The sequence below is a fragment of the Ambystoma mexicanum genome, chromosome 7p (assembly GCF_040938575.1).
Source record: "Ambystoma mexicanum isolate Mex_15411 chromosome 7p, UKY_AmexF1_1, whole genome shotgun sequence".
In the NCBI taxonomy this organism is placed as follows: Eukaryota; Metazoa; Chordata; class Amphibia; order Caudata; family Ambystomatidae; genus Ambystoma; species Ambystoma mexicanum.
This window is the reverse complement of record NC_090939.1, coordinates 940,236,559-940,252,563: the sequence shown is the minus strand read 5'-3', so window position 1 is coordinate 940,252,563 and position 16,005 is coordinate 940,236,559. Positions and strand designations below refer to the sequence as shown.

Sequence of the window (16,005 nt, the reverse complement as noted above, 5' to 3'; positions counted from 1 at the left end):
GAATCATCGAGAAGCCATTCTAAGGAGTCCTTGTCGAAGAAAGCCTCGTCATCCTCATCTTCGACGAAGAAAGACAGAAAGGAAAAGTTGAAATCCTCCTCGGGCGATCACCATAGATCGACCTCGAGTCGAGAAGGGTAGGTAAAGTTCAGAAAAGTCAGGGACCTACACGACCACCACCGTCGACGGCAGGGCAGTCGTCGACCCCTTCTCTGCCACTGACACAATTGGTCTCAACTATTCTTGGGCCGCAGACGGTGACGACGACGACAGGGCCAGCTTTAGCCTCGTCGATGGAGATTCCGCAAGAGGCCTGGCGAGCAGAAGTATTCAACCTTGTTTTCCCGGAGACCCTACTGCAGCAAGAGACGGCCTTGTCGGTGTCCTCGGGACATGAGGATGTGAGAGTAGCTGGCCCTGCAGACCTCAGGTTATGAGGAATTACCAGGCCCCTCTCCGGGGGAGCCAGCATTCCGGGGTCTACCCCTCTTCTCAATCCGAAGTCACTCTTGTCGCTGGAGGTTTTATCCAGGTTACCAACTTTGCTGAAGACACTTGACGAGAGGCTACCTCAAGCAACTCCGGCCAGGTCGGCCATCGACGAACTGGGCCCGTCTCGTCGGCCAACTCCATCAATCCCCACGGCAGTGCCTGCTGGTGAAGACCTCTCTGCTGCACGCCACGAGGAGGGAGAGCTGATGGATTCGGACTCGGACAGGGGAACCTTATCGGATGTCTCACTTTCCCCCTCCAGGGATCCAACCTGGGAGTCTGAGGTGGAATTAGAAACCCTGAGAAGCCCGGCTCAGCCGTCTCCCCCGGACGACATTGGGTAATTTCACGCCATGATGGCCAAAGCGTGTACAGAATGCGGGTTGGTCGAGGAAGAGGAGAAAAAGGACTGCTTTCTTTTCGACCACATGGGAAAGAGGAGGTCGGTGTGCTCAGTACCCATCCTGGATCATGTGTGGCAGGAGGGGTTATAGACCATGCGTCACCCTTTCACGGAACCGGCAATAAAAGGTCGCCTGGAGAAAAAATTGAAGGCCCCAGAAGGTACCCCCAAGTGTCTGTCCTCCCACCCAACCCCTGACTCTGTGGTGTCAGCGGCGGCGGCGAGAAAGGCGAGGACCCAGCACAAGTGCACGACCCCCCGGAAAGTGAAGCCAGAAGACAGGATGCCTTTGGCAAAAAAGTGCTGTCGGTAGGAGCAACCACAGTGAAAGCGACCAACTCTCTGGCTATAGTAGCCAGATACGACAGAGATGTGGCACCGACTGACACCTATGCTGGAGCATCTTGCGGAAGAACATCGTAAGGCGGCGATGTTACTCGTCGGGGAAGGTGAAGAGGCCTCCAATCATGCCATAAACATCGCGGTGGACCTTGCAGAATCGGGGTTTAAACAGGTGAATAATAGCGTGGTTCTCCAAAGGCAAGCATAGCTGAAATGCACCAACTTCAGACCAGAGGTGCAACACAAGGTGCTGGATATGCCCTTTGAGGGAGACCTTCTGTTCGGCGAGAAGGTGGATGAGGCCCTGAAGGGCATGAAGGAGGACTCGGACACGGCGCGTTCCTTGGGTGCCCTCCAGAGTGGTCGAAGTTTCAGGTCTTTTCGCCCCTTTAGGGGAGCATCGGGAAACTCCAGATTCTCAGCATCGAGAGACAGATCCTTCAGTAGGCCGGCGTACCCCTCACAGGGATACAGATGGGCTTCTCAAGCGGCAAGACGACACCGGGACTACCAGACCCCCAGGAAGAGAACAGGTTACTCGTCGATGAGAGATGAGCAGACCAAGGACCAGCAATGACGGGCATCGGAACGTTCTGGGAGGCAGAGTATCGTGCTACATCGACGAATGGGAGCAAATAACAACGGATCAGTGGGCGTTGGACACAGTAAGATACGGACATTCCCTGCAATTCAAAAGCCACCCTCCACACATTCCACCAGCGTTTGTAGCTCAACCCAATCTGAGCGTGTTGCAGCAGGAAGTAGCACATATGCTACAAAAAGGTGCTATAGAATTGGTTCCGTCGCAGAAGGGTCAAGGGGTTTATTCCCGATACTTTGTGGTGAAAAAACCAAATGGAAAATGGCGTCCCATTCTAGACCTGCGCGATCTCAGCAAGACGTTGAAAAGCCTAAAATTCAAGATGCTCACGCTCCAGGAAGTGATCCGGTCAATTCAGGAAGGGGACTTTCTGGCGTCTCTGGACCTGCAGGACGTGTACTTCCACATACCAATGTGTCGGCGACACAAAGTTCCTAAGGTTTGTGGTAGGACGGACTCACTACCAGTTCACAGTACTTACTTTTGGGCTGAAATCCTCTCCCAGAACGTTCACGAAATGTTTGGCCCTGGTGGCGGCCTGGCTGAGAAGGCAAGGTCATAATGTGTACCCGTATCTCGACGACTGGTTGGTGCGGGGGTCCTCCCTTATGTCGACTCACAAGTTTGCAGGCCACCATGCAACTCTTACAACGGCTGGGGTTTGGGGTAAACTTCGAGAAATCTTCGTTGACGCCGTCGAGAAGCTTGGTGTTCCTGGGTGCGCAATTCGAGACCCAGTCAGGGTTAGTGAAGCTATCACTCGACAGAATCACCAAACTCAATCGATTGGCAGATCGGCTGAGAATCAATACCAGACTATCAGTGAGAAAATATGTGTCGATTCTGGGCGCCACGGCGTCTTGCATTCCTATAGTGGGCAACTACCGTCTGTTCATGAGGGCGGTTCAAGAGTTTCTGGCGGACCGGTGGACGCAGGCCCAAGGGCTCTGGTCGGACAAGCTGACCGTCGACGACGACAAGCCCCTACTAGCTCTTCAGTGGTGGCAGAGCTTTCAGAATCTATCCAGAGGGGTACCCCTACAGGAGCCGGAGTTTCGACTGACCATAGTGACGGACGCATCCCTGAAAGGCTGGGGAGCACACATGGGCACTCTACAAACGCAAGGTTGTTGGTCCTGGAGGGAGTCACTCCTGCACATCAACGTTCTGGAACTGAGAGCAGTGCGCTGGGCCTTGAAGTCTTTCCTGCCGCACATCAGAGGGTCCATAGTGAGAATATTGACGACGGCGATGTTTTACTTAAGGAAGCAAGGGGGCACGCGGTCCAGAACCCTTTCTACCGAGGCTCAGAAGGTGTGGCATTGGGCTCTGAAACACGATATATCCATCGTAGCTCATCATCTCCCGGGAGTAAGGAACGAGCAAGCGGACTCGCTCAGCAGAAAAATGGACCAAATACACGAATGGGAGATAGACCGCGTTCAGTTGTCGAAGGTCTTCGAGAAATGGGGATGGCCTCTGCTGGATCTCTTCGCAACGAAGAGGAACAAGAAGTGCGAGATGTATGCCAGCAGATGGCCACAGGAAGGTTCTCTGGGGGAAGCGTTCTCCTTCCCTTGGACGGACAAGTTCCTCTACGCCTTCCCTCCGTTCCCTCTTATAAGGAGAACTCTGCAGTAGATACGCAGGTACAGGTGCCGCGTCATCCTAGTGGCACCGTGTTGGCCGAGGCAGCCGTGGTTTTTCGACCTGCTTCACCTGTCAGTAGATCAACCGATAACGTTCCCGGAGGTTCCCAATCTCCTGTCCCAGGACGAAGGAACAGTGTGGCATCACAATCCAGACAGTCTCAATCTCACAGCTTGGCTCCTGACTTTTCGGAATTTGGTGCCTTGAGCATCTCGTCGGATTGTCGGAGAATCCTGCAAGCAGCACGGGCCCCTTCCACCAACAAGCCGTACGCGTGTAAGTGGAAAAGGTTCTGTACGTGGTGTCAAGGACAGCTGGGAGTGCAACCTCTAAGGGTAACTCTGGAGCATCTTCTACCGTATCTGCTACACCTGGCGAAGAGCGGATTATCTTTTTCATCAATAAAGGTACACCTGGCGGCCATCTCTAGGTTCATGAGGAGGAGCCAGTCGTCTCCCTTGTTTAGTGACAGGCTGGTGAAACACTTCATGAGGGGTCTGTTCCGAACATTCCTGCCGGTTAAACGTTTTCCACCAACGTGGAGTCTTAATGTGGTACAAGCAGGGTTAATGAAAGCACCCTTTGAACCAATGGCCACATCGTCGATGAAGTTCTTGTCATGGAAATTGGCTTTTCTAATAGCTATAACATCAGCTAGGCGGCTCTCAGAATTGCAAGCATTGGTCGTAGACCCGCTGTACCTAAAGGTTCTTTAAGGACAAAGTGGTTCTGTCAACTAATCCTCGTTTCATTCCAAAAGTTCCTACGGCTTATCATAAACACTCGTCCATTGTACTGCCTACCTTTTTTGCGACCCCCTCATCGGCTGCGGAAAAAGTCCTCAAAACCTTGAACGTGAAGAGAGCTCTAAAATATTACCTTAATCGGACTCAACAACTTAGATCTACGCAGCATTTCTTCATTGCATATGGTCCATCGGCGAGAGGAAAAGCAATTTCAAAGCAGGGACTGGCCCGATGGGTCTCGTCGACGATTGCCTTCTGTCATTCCAAAACGGGAAAACCGCTACAACGGCGCCCGAGAGCTCATTCCACGAGGGCAACTTCGTCTTCGACGGCGTTGTGGCCAGGAATCCCGCTGGCAGACATTTGCCAGGCGGCGGCATGGTCAGTGCCTCACACGTTTACCCGCCATTACTGCCTCGAACGGCAGCATGCGGACGAGATACAAATGGGAAGAGCAGTCTTACGCCATCTGTTTCAATAAGGTAAACCCTTTTCAGGAAGTGTCTGTACTTATATTTAGCATATATATATATATATATATATATATATATATATATATATATATATATATAGGCATATATATATATATATAGGCATATATATATATATACGTATATAGGTATATGTGTATATAGATATATAGATATTACATGGACGCAGTAGCGTCCATGTAGTTATGGTTAAGTTGGTGTTTCCATAGGAAGAGCACTTTTTGGGTGGCTTATAACTTCGCTCCCTCTGGACGAATCCTCACCAAACTTTGCAATAGACATAATGGGAAAAAACTTTGCGCACGGCTACAGCCGAACCGCTGGATGGATTTACACCAAATTTGCGGCTGGAGCGGCGGCTTGGTCCTGAAAGCGTGCTTTTGTAAATTTGGTGTAAATCCGTCCAGTAGTTTTTTTTAAAAATGACCAAAATGTAAGGCAAAGAAATTAGTGATATCTGTGTTCGCTTTGCGGACGGACTTCCCTGTTCGCTCCGCGGACAGCACCCCGATTGGCCCATGGGCTTGCGTCATGTCCGCGGACATGCGACGTGTTCGCTGATTGGACGGCGTGGAGCGCATCAGATTTTCTGTGGCGCCCGCCCTCTTGTATTCGCCGTCGACCGCGTACAGCGCGGTGAACTTGGATTAAAAATTGTATTTAGTGGAGTGTGTTGTGTGTTGGTGTGTAAGAGTGTTTGGGGAGGGTGGAGGAGTATGAGATAGGTTCAATGTTTTGTTTTTTTATGTGCTATATGCTTTTGTTGTGTTCGATTTGTCCGCGGAGAACACGGCTGTTCTGACATTTTGTAAATAAACTAAATGGTGGGGTGTTCAGAGAACGGAGTATGTGTCCTTTTTGTTCGCAAGGAAGGTAACATTGAGCTAAAAACACTCGCGGTGTATTTAAATGTTCGTAAATACACAAACTGGGGGTGTCCTGAGGACGCTGTTCGTATTGTAATATTGATAGTACAATTTCCTACAGGCCTCACCCGACTTTTTGTCCACTAAAGAAACGATAAATCAGGCTGGTGTGCGTCGACATTATTTGATAATCCTATGACTGGCGCTATTGACCTGGCTGACTTGCTTTTGCGACACTAAATCATATCTCCCGCCCCTAAGCCTGACATTATGAAAGCATTCATATTCCCCGCCTCTCTGCGTGACGTTACAGGGTGCGTCATCAAACGCGCCCAGTCGTCTCCAGGCCTACACAACTTTACACGGAACCCGGAAGACAACACACATTATGTCACAACACAGCGTGCCACAAATCGGAATATGAAACTGTGATTTAAAAACAAACAGCAAGATTGTAAATTTTGTAAAGTACATTTATTTGACATCAAATGTTTAGAGAATATTCAGCGATTTGCATTTGTCTTTGTTGTTGATCCGCAAAAGTTCATGTTGAGCCACGCAATGTTCCTTTGCGGTACAGAGGGTGTTAGATCAGCTTAGAACACAGTGCGCCACAATTCGGAATATGAAACTGTGGTTTAAAAGTAAACGGCAGGATTGTACATTTGGTAAAGTACATTTATTTCACATGAAATGTTTAGTGAATATTCTGCGATTTGCAATTGTCTCTGCTGTCGATCAGCAAAAGTTTATTTTGAGCCACGCGCTATTACTTTGCGGTAGATAGGCTGTTGGTTTATGATAAAAGCAGTAAATGGTCGCACTGATAATCGGAAGGTTGGTCCAACAACGAGGCATTAGACCACCATAATGGTTGGTATGTTGCTTCTAGCCGCTAGTACTGCGTAAGGGCATATTGGTCCTTGGCGATTGACCCATAAAATGGTGCTTACATGGAGCTGCACCTGGCAGTTGAAATATCCATCCGCCGGAGTCTGAAAATCGTGACATTGGCAAAATGGGGCAACGTACCTGTTTTAAAAAACATAAATTAGTGTCACCAGCCGATCTTTATTAAAAATATTCATTTTTATTAATTAGGGCGTGAAACTTATTTGCTAGCGAAGATAGTGCAACGGAGTATGTTAATAATAAAATAATATTTTCGCATTTATATAGCGCTAAGAACCGTCAGGTATCTCAGCGCTGCTTATTATTACCCACGGTGTGTGGTGCTCATTTATCGACCACGGAAGGATGAAAGGCTGAGTTTGGCCGTGCCGCGATTCGAACCTGCGTTAGCAAGCTCTGCATGGATGTCAAAGCGAGCGCTCTACTCGCTATGCCACTTGACCGGCTACAGTGAAGTGGCACAGCGAGTAAAGCGCTTGACCGGCTACAGACCGGTTAAATTATTTCTATTAAACCACCCTGTGTCGTCTGCCTTTTTCAGAGCCCTCTAAACGACAGGGGATCAATTCGGCAGTGATAGTGCGCGGTAGAAAACAATGTGTCACATTGAACGAACAAGTACAACTTGACCGGGCTTTAATGCCACGCTATTGTAATTATATTCTGGTATAAAATAATCTAAAGGGTTACTTACATTATAATTGCATTTTCCATTGTCCAAGTCTAGTGCAGTCCCAAAATACGATTCCGCGTGTGCCAACGATCTTTCTCAAAGTGATATAATATACAAAAGTGGTTTCGTTTCAGAAATTTCATCTTTATCGTGTCTTACGTTTTTGCTACACTTCTTCAAAAGAAGTCTTTCAGCACAATCTCTGTCTGTCAAGGTAAAAAAAAATAGAACCTTATACTGGGAGTCGTGGGCCTCTCCGGGCCGCGAGAAAAAAATGGAAGCAGCTGACCTTCACTGTGAACGAGCATAAATGCTTACTTTGCAACATTCTGTGTAAAGCCATCTGTGAGAACTTGCTGTTTACACTATATCTTTGTATATTGTTTGCGTGCTAATAAAAAAAGTTTGTTAAAGGGACGTTCTGGTTCCAGGTAAAGCCGGAAAACCCCTGAAATTCACCAGTTATGGTAAGCTAAGCAAGCCTAACTCGCGCCACTGCTGATGCACAGAAAGGATTGCTCTCTTTCAAGCCTGTGTCTTCCGCTATGTATATGTTTCATATGATTTGACTTGACCCCAAGTCTACAAATATAGTACCATTTCAATTTTCACTTACTGACTGTTACTGAAGAAAACTATGTTGCTTAGATAGGTCAGTAAAGGAAAAAAAGGGAGAGCCAGCCATGTGATATCAGTGATGTCATCAATGACATTTGTGATGTCATCTTTGATGTCCTGGGTGTTAGTGTTAGTGCACGGTGGCACGAGTTATGGTTGCTTATCTTACCATAACTGCTGAATTTCAGGGGGTTTTCGGTTTTACTTTGAACCATAACGTCCCTTTAACAAAGTTTTTTCACTGAATATAGATATTGATATGTGCATGTACTTTTGCGTATTTATAAGTTGGCAGTTTTACGTAAGCATGGTTCGGTATACGTATGCTTAGGAGGGTGCCGGATTGCATTCACACCTCCCCTTTTCAGGATCACTGCTGTATATTCTATTCTAAGCATGTGAATCCATGAAAGATCCAATGCTGGAGAAGGGAATAGTTTCTTACCTGTAACTCCATTTCTCCAGCATTGTTATCTTTCATGGATTCACATGCGCCCGCCGGCCTCCCCGGAATGCAATCTACTTGTATAACTAGGTTTTCACCCCATTCTGCTTTGGAGGGGTCGAAATCTGAAGGGAGCCGCGGGGGCGGGGCATTTATACCGCTATGTCCTAGTGGGGCATGCGTGGGTGGCCCAAAAAACGACGTAGACAGGACACAAAAGAGTGTCAGACGTTTTCCGATGGGAAACGGCTTTATAAGTGTACCGAGGGTTCCCAGTCTGTCGACGGGGAATATTCTAAGCATGTGAATCCATGAAAGATACCAATGCTGGAGAAATGGAGTTACAGGTAAGAAACTATTCCCTTCCAGACCAGAACTAGGCGCTCTGCTTCTAGCCTCTGAACAAGAGGTAGAGGAGAGTGAGCCAGTCCCTGATCCCCTCAGGGGACAATCATCTGAGGTAATTGAAGGAATAAAACACTTCAGATTTGACCCAGCAAAAACAGGAGTGCAGGGCTCTGTTGAATCAGTGTGCCTCCCTGTTCTCACTGACACCAGGCTTGACCCCTTGGGGCCAGCATGATATTCTCACTGGTGACCGTCTCCCTGTCAAAAGCAGGGGGTTCAGAATGTCAGATCCCAGATAACGGAAGAGGTCAAGAAGATGCTTGATCCTGGGGTTATTGAGCCATCTACAAGTCCATGGGCTAGTCCAGTTGTACTAGTGCCCAAAGCAGGAACCAAAGAGTTGAGATTCTATGTGCACTATAGAGCTCTTAATGCAGTCACCACGACTGATGCTCATCCTTTACCCAGGACAGATGAGCTGGTGGACAAACCTGGTTCAGCCAAGTTCCTTAGTACATTTGATCTGACCTCAGGCTATTGGCAAATAGCTCTGACAAACCATGCCAAGGGGAAAACTGCATTTTCTACCCCAGGAGGCCTCTACCAGTTTAGGGTTATGCCTTTTGGACTCATAAATGCACCTGCTACATTTTAGAGGATGGTGAATCAAGTTCTGAATGGGTTAGAGGACTTCTGCATGTCCTACTTGGATCACATTGCAGTGTTCAGCCCCACTCGGGAAGAGCATCTTCACCACCTAGGATATGTTTTGCAGGCTCTGGAACAGGCCCATTTGACCATAAAGGCTAGTAAATGGCAAATTGGTCAGAGCAAAGTGGTCTACCTTGGACATGAGTTAGGAGGAGGTGAAAGAAGGCCATTGCCTAGCAAAGTACAAGCTGTACAAGACTGTGCCACCCCTACTACTCAGACCCAGTTGAGAACCTTCCTAGGTCTCACTGGGTACTACAGGAACTTCATAGAGAACTATGGGACCATAGCTTCTCCCTTGAATGTGATCTCCTCACCCAAATTCCCCAAGAAGGACAGGTGGAATGAGGAGCGCACTGAAGACTGAAGAAAGCCCTTTGTCAGGCTTCAGTCTCGAGAGCTCCTGACTACAACCAATCCTTCATAGTACAGATAGATGCTTCTAACAAATGGATAGGTGCAGTTTTGAGTCAACTGGATGAGCAGGGCAGAGAACTCCCGATTTGCTCCATCAGTATGAAACTGAAGGACTGTGTGACAAGGTGGGCAACTATTGAACATGAATGTTTTTCCATTGTGTGGTCTCTGGAGAAGTTTAGGCCATACTTGTATGGTTCTACTTCAGACAGACCTCCAACCCTTGAGATGGTTAATGCAGATTAAGGGGGAGAATCCAAAATTGTTAAGGTGGTCAATCAGCCTCCAAGGGTTTGATTTCACCATAGAACACAGGTCAGGGTGTAATCACCAATATTCTGATGGTCTCTCTAGAAAGTATGACGACTGGATTAGGAGATTATCCAGGAGTGGATTAAATCCTCCTGTCCCTTAATCTGGGGGGAGGCGACGAGTGTTTGGGAGAATTCTCATTTGTGTGCTAATTTCCTTCAACCTTAGAGACCCCCAGCTCTTTTGCTGAACTTTAAGCCTTTTTCATTTTAGCCCTGGAGTGAGTGAGCCCTTTTTCATGTTGATCTGATTTGGATTATGTGTTTCCTTTGTTTTTGGAGTCTGACAAACGCCATAGGCTTCTATTGTTTGTATAGTGACACACAGCACCTTCAGTGCAGTGTCACACAGAAATTCTTTAGATTTCTCATAAGGTTTAAATAGTAAAGTGAAATTGACTTTGCTTACCTTTTCTCCTTTGTAGGTTCAGCACACCCCATTTTATGTGGAGTGCTCTGGGGGGGGTTCCCTAGTAGCCCCTTTTCCTACCTAATCATGTAACATTTTTTTATGTTACCCTCGCTACTTTAAATGGATGGTGGCAGTGGTTTAATTTTCCTACCATTGTGCTTTTCTACCGCAGGCTGAATTCTCTGCTGCAGTATAGCACCCATGGATGACCATTTTGACAAAATTGGCCTGGATGTGTTTTTTTTGCCATTTTCCGTTTGTGAGGTCTTTCTTGGGTTTTACTCTGCGCGCCAACGCCAGGTTTGAGCCCTTTGTTCGTTTTGCCTTTGGCAGGCTTAAGTACTGAAACCCGCCTCTGGCTCCAGTGTGTCTGGATGGGCAGGTAGTGATGGAGGTTCACAAAACTCCTTTGTCTTTAGGAATGCCTGAATGTACACAGTCCTGATTGGCAGGCTGGCTGTCCTTGTAGAACAGCCACCCTGCTGTTTGAGTGACAGCTAGGCTGTGCACAAATGGGAGAGACCTGCTTAAAAGGCAAGGGTTTTGGGACTGACGAGAGAGTCGACAACTGAGAAGAACAACCTGACGAAGAAACCGTAAACAAAGCTTGCTGCATCCTCCTGGATTGCCTGGTGAAGCCCTGCTGCTGTACTGAAATTCCTTTTTGTAATCGACAAGAGAAGCTCCAGAAGGGATGACTTCTTCCCTTGGGTTAGTGGGACAAACTAACCACTGGACCAACTTCCTCGACTGGCTGTACTTCTTTGCTGCTGCAAGAACCGAGGGCCAGGGGTTGAGAAATCTGTAGTCTAGTGCAATGTCTGTGATCTGGCCAGAAGCTCCAGGAGTCTCCCCAGGACCCTGCAGAAGCAGGACGACCAGAGCTAGAGTCCCCTCACCAGAGTGCAGGACTCAAGGAGTGAAGGAAGCCACCAACCTCCGAATTGCTGTTGCAGGAGTCCCCAGACGTCCTCCCTCTTGTCCCCACGACTTGAGCCCCCACAACCCAGGATCTGCATCGCTGCAACCAGACAGAAGCTAGCTGGACGGACCACTCTTCTAAGCAAATGTACTGTTCTGACTGGGGGGGTGCTTACCTCTGTGTCTTTAGCTTTGCTCTTCTCAGTTGAGACTTGCAGGAGCTACTTTGCTAGAGTTGATTTCATCTCTACCCTTCACAAGTGTAACAGCTTGTGAACCTACAAGTGCTTTTTCTTAAAAAAAACTAACTTTGTGCAAGACTTTGCTATCTAAGAAGGGTATACCATTCTTTTGTCGCGGGATTTTTCATCGCCGTTTTTTTTGGGGGAGGGGGTTAAAAATTAAATAAATATTTGTGGGTGAAAGGGAATAATTAAAAAAACAAAACGGGGGGTTTGGGGGGTAACCCCCCCCACAAAAAAACCCCAAGAAACGATGAGTTTTTTTCGATTAAAAAAAAAGCTACGAAAAATCCCGCGACGAAAAATCCCGCGGCAAAATAACGTAGAACCCTAAGAAGTGCCTCAGCTCCATAGACTTTGTTCCAATTGACTTTGGTTGTCCTGGCGCCCTGCAGACTCCTAAAATCCATTTGACTTTGATACTTACTGTAGGTGATAACTTGTTTTTTTAAAACTATTATTGCTGGGAAAGGTTGTTATGCTCTGAGAACCTGTTTAACCTTTGTCCTTCCCTCAACCTTTCCTTTCTACAAACCTCGGAATCTACAAAGTGTACTAGTGATCTATAAGTGTCATTATTGTCCTAGTTAGTGAAGTCACCTTAGTATGTAGGAAGTGTGTAAAAAGCATCTCAAGAGGATCTACTAGCTTTGTGTTGATTCTGGGAAAAGTATTTTAAAGTGGATTTGATGATTACATACATTGCCCTTTTTAAAGAATTCTTATTTAAAAACTACTGTTAAATAATTATTTATAACAAAACCCTTGAGTAGAAGTGGTACTTGGCTACTTGTATGTGGATTTCATTGCTGCAGCTCTACAGCTCACATTTACCCCTCTTGAGATGAGCCTGGCTTCTCAGTCACACTACCAACTTGTATAATACACCCACAAGGTGGGTTACGTAATACCAAGAGGACAAGGGTTGTGTAGTCTCCCACAGGGGTACTAAATCAATTCTTGCCTAACACCACTCTCCATAATTCTGACTAAATCAGGAGATTTGGATACGTTCCCAAAAGTAGCAGCCATAGTCAGCAGCCTCTTCTGTATGCGTGGCCCTCCTCTCGCCACCACTGCACTGCAAGGTGTTAAGGTTCATTTTATAAATGTACGCAGAGATTTAATAAAGAGGTGTTGTTGATGGTCTCAGCCTCCGATAGATCAGCAGGGTTCGGAGCATCTGCAGAGAGAGCAGGGGCGAATTCTTCTATTAAAATATTGTGGTCAACTTTAGAGCCTGGAGGTATCATGGAGGCCGTAAATTTTCCCTGACAATTGGCGCGCTGCCCATTCTTTTCCATGGTGCTTGTGATAATTGCTGCCGCCACTGCAGGGTTACTTTACGGTTTATTTGTTTTTACTATTCTTGATTACATTTATTAGGTGGTGCGTTTACCAGCCGCAAGGGCAGTGCTGGCAGTTGGTATCTCTTATTTACAGCCTACGCTCTAGCTGATGTTTAGCAATAACAAAGTCAAAGCATTTAAATGGGTGGTGAACTGGGGTAGGTAACAATCCAAGCCGCTGCAGCACGCAAAATCATTTCTTCTTTTAAATTGAGGGAATCGCCACCCCAACCACCTCAAACACCAGCAGACCACAGCAAACTACTTTAGTGTCACTTGCTGTGCTTCTGCGCTCTAATGGGACTTTTACTATAGTCTGCAACCAGCAATGGACACAGTAAAAATCCTCTGTCTTGCACAGTCCACCGCAGCAAACCACTTGACTGTCACATGCCTTACCTCTATTAAACCTCATTTTACCTTTTTTTCTTTTAGCATAATTCAAAATACGTTCTGTAGCCATGAAATCAGTGCGAGTCCTCATAAGAACTTTTAGCGTGCCCATTTTCTCCTGTCTTATGTTGTGTAGCACTTGTCTGGGCATGGATCAATTGGCAATAAATAATGTCTGATCCTCGCATCCTCTAACTCTAAGACCAGCACACAATTTCCCCCTTTCCAGTCATGTGCTTACTTTATGCAGTGTGTGCGCTCTTGTGTTTTAACTCACTCATTCTTCCTTCCTCTGTCCTACTAAAACTGTGAAGTATGTTCTGTTAAAGGGAGAGCATCCCCCTTTTCACTATTTAAAAGATGCAGCTCTGTTGCGAACTGTATGTGTTATTTAAGTGGGGGGCTTAAAGGTGACTAGTAGTATTAAGAACAACATGAAAAGTGTTTTCTTCAAAAAACATGTAAAGTCTTGACAATGCATATATAGATTTCTTGTAAAACAAAATGTACATTTTTGAAACTGCATTATTTACACTGGTCTTGAAATGTTTGTTCTATTGAACTTTTCTATGATTGTCTGTTGCAATTTGAGCAGAGTAATGACTCCTAATAAACCAGCCATCTTCCACAGTTAATTTGAATACTTTTTGTCTTTTTCTCAAAGCTGGGTACAATTCACAGGCTGCAACTCCGCAGGCACAGCAGTTCCAAGGATACAACCAACCAGGTTCACAGGTTCCAGCACCTGGATTTCCTGGTCAGCCACAACAGCATCCGTCTCAGCCTCAACAGTACCAAGCAGCCACTTACCCACCTCAGAATTATACAACACAAGCCTCCCAGCCTGCTAATTACAATGTCCCCCCTGCCTCTCAACCAGGAATGGCTCCGAGCCAGCCCGGTGCCTACCAGGCTAGACCTGGTTTCACACCTCCCCCTGGAAGTACTGTGACCCCTCCTCCAAGTGGGTCAAACCCTTATGCCCGCAACCGCCTTCCTTTTGGTCAGAGTTATGCCCAGCCTGGGCCTGGTTACCGATAAGCTTGTATGTATATTCTGTGGCACAAGCTAGACCTTTCCATCCTGAAAGACTCCAATATTCACTTTTTAAAATTGTATTAAGGTTAAAACCATTTTTCGTGGCATCACTGTTGCTTTTAAATGAGTACCTTTATCATTTGCTGGGACAAAAGACCAAATTCATCTTTTTCCTGATCTAAATTGTAAAAGTTTCCTAGTTTCAACTTTTTAAAAGAACACTACTTTCATGTGTGTTAAGTGATTGACAACCTAGCTTGCCTTGTGTGAAGGAGAGATGTATGCATACACACAATTCTAACTTGAGGTTTGGCTCCTGATTCAGACTTTTTACCATGAATATGGTGCACTAAATTAGATCCATGATGGAGTGAAAACTAGTTATTATGTACAAATGTATGGTTCACACTGAGACCTAATTAAACAATGAAATTAACAATTTGTTTTTGCGTTTTTTGTTAGACCAGTATAGAAGATTACAAATGATGGTTTCAAAATGCTTAATATGTAATATTCATGGTTGCAAATGTACTCCTCTGCTCCAAAATAAATTGGTGCATGGTCTTTTAATGCTGGTCCATGGCTTAGCACTCTTAGAATGCAGTGTCTAGTGTGCTAAAACACCTAGTTCATTACATGAGAGAAGATTGAGTAGCTCTGTAGGAGAAGGGGAACCACCCACTCTTTGATGTGACCCCCTGAGTGAGTTTATTGTGGAATCCCCAGAGCTCTACAGTCCTTCCCTAGAGGACGTCCTATGAGGAGACATACCGCTCACCCACGTGTCAAGGAGTAGAACACTGCAAACAATGCTCTGAGACTGCTGACTGAGGGCACCATAAAACTCCGCTTTATTAGAATCGTTGCGACTCCCAGCAGGGTCTTTCACGCGCCGTAGTCAATGTGCCCCAAAGATTGGTGACAGAATAAGCTAGCTGCGACCGTTCAATCTCACACCTGTTTAAATAACAAGGTGAAGGGTTAACAAACCATATGTTACAGAACTTGGCAAGGCATATAGCTTGCCACAAATAACTGTAACACACACACACTTTAACATTTCTTAAAGGGTAAGAATGTGACCACCAAGCTGGCTCTGCTAGAACTAGGAGAATTTCACTAGAATGATGTAATGAACTGCTTATCTAACAGATCCTATTGATGCTATTCAGCTTCTCAGCTATTCGGCATTCAGCTTCACTACCCACATCCTCATATATTATGTGAACACTGATCAGTCCTTTAGACTATCCGTACTAGGGAAACTTTGTTTCCCTTTTGAATGCTTGTATTTTTATATTGCACACAGCATCTTACAACGCAGTACCATTGTATCTCCCTTGCTTTTTACACTGGAATTATTGGTTACTTTTATATGTGCCTAAAGCGATGCTGGTGGCAGCAGGTACATTTTACGGTTTTTGCATTATTTCTTGGGTGCACAGTCGTGTTTACTGCATATGGCTACTAAACGTGGCTAGTGCCCTTCCTGGGTTAGCCTTAGGTTTGGAAGAAAGCGGAGAACGTTCCTATTTTCGGATAAATAGTTGTTGAACTTTTAAATAGTTTGAAACTGATCACCACCACAAGCCCATTGCATCCTTTATACAGAGAATACATACAT

At 46.1% G+C, this 16,005-nt stretch overlaps 1 protein-coding gene across 2 annotated transcripts in view; it reads left to right on the top strand.

The window, feature by feature from the left end:
• The window catches only part of TFG (trafficking from ER to golgi regulator), a 281,045-nt gene extending 266,225 nt beyond the window's left edge, over positions 1-14,820 (top strand). For both annotated transcript variants that reach the window (XM_069637270.1, XM_069637269.1), the window contains exon 8: positions 14,008-14,820. In XM_069637270.1, coding sequence (XP_069493371.1) covers positions 14,008-14,384 — 377 coding nt within the window. In that variant the 3' untranslated portion in view covers positions 14,385-14,820. The remainder of the gene's footprint in view (positions 1-14,007) is intronic.
• The last annotated feature ends 1,185 nt before the right edge of the window (positions 14,821-16,005 follow it).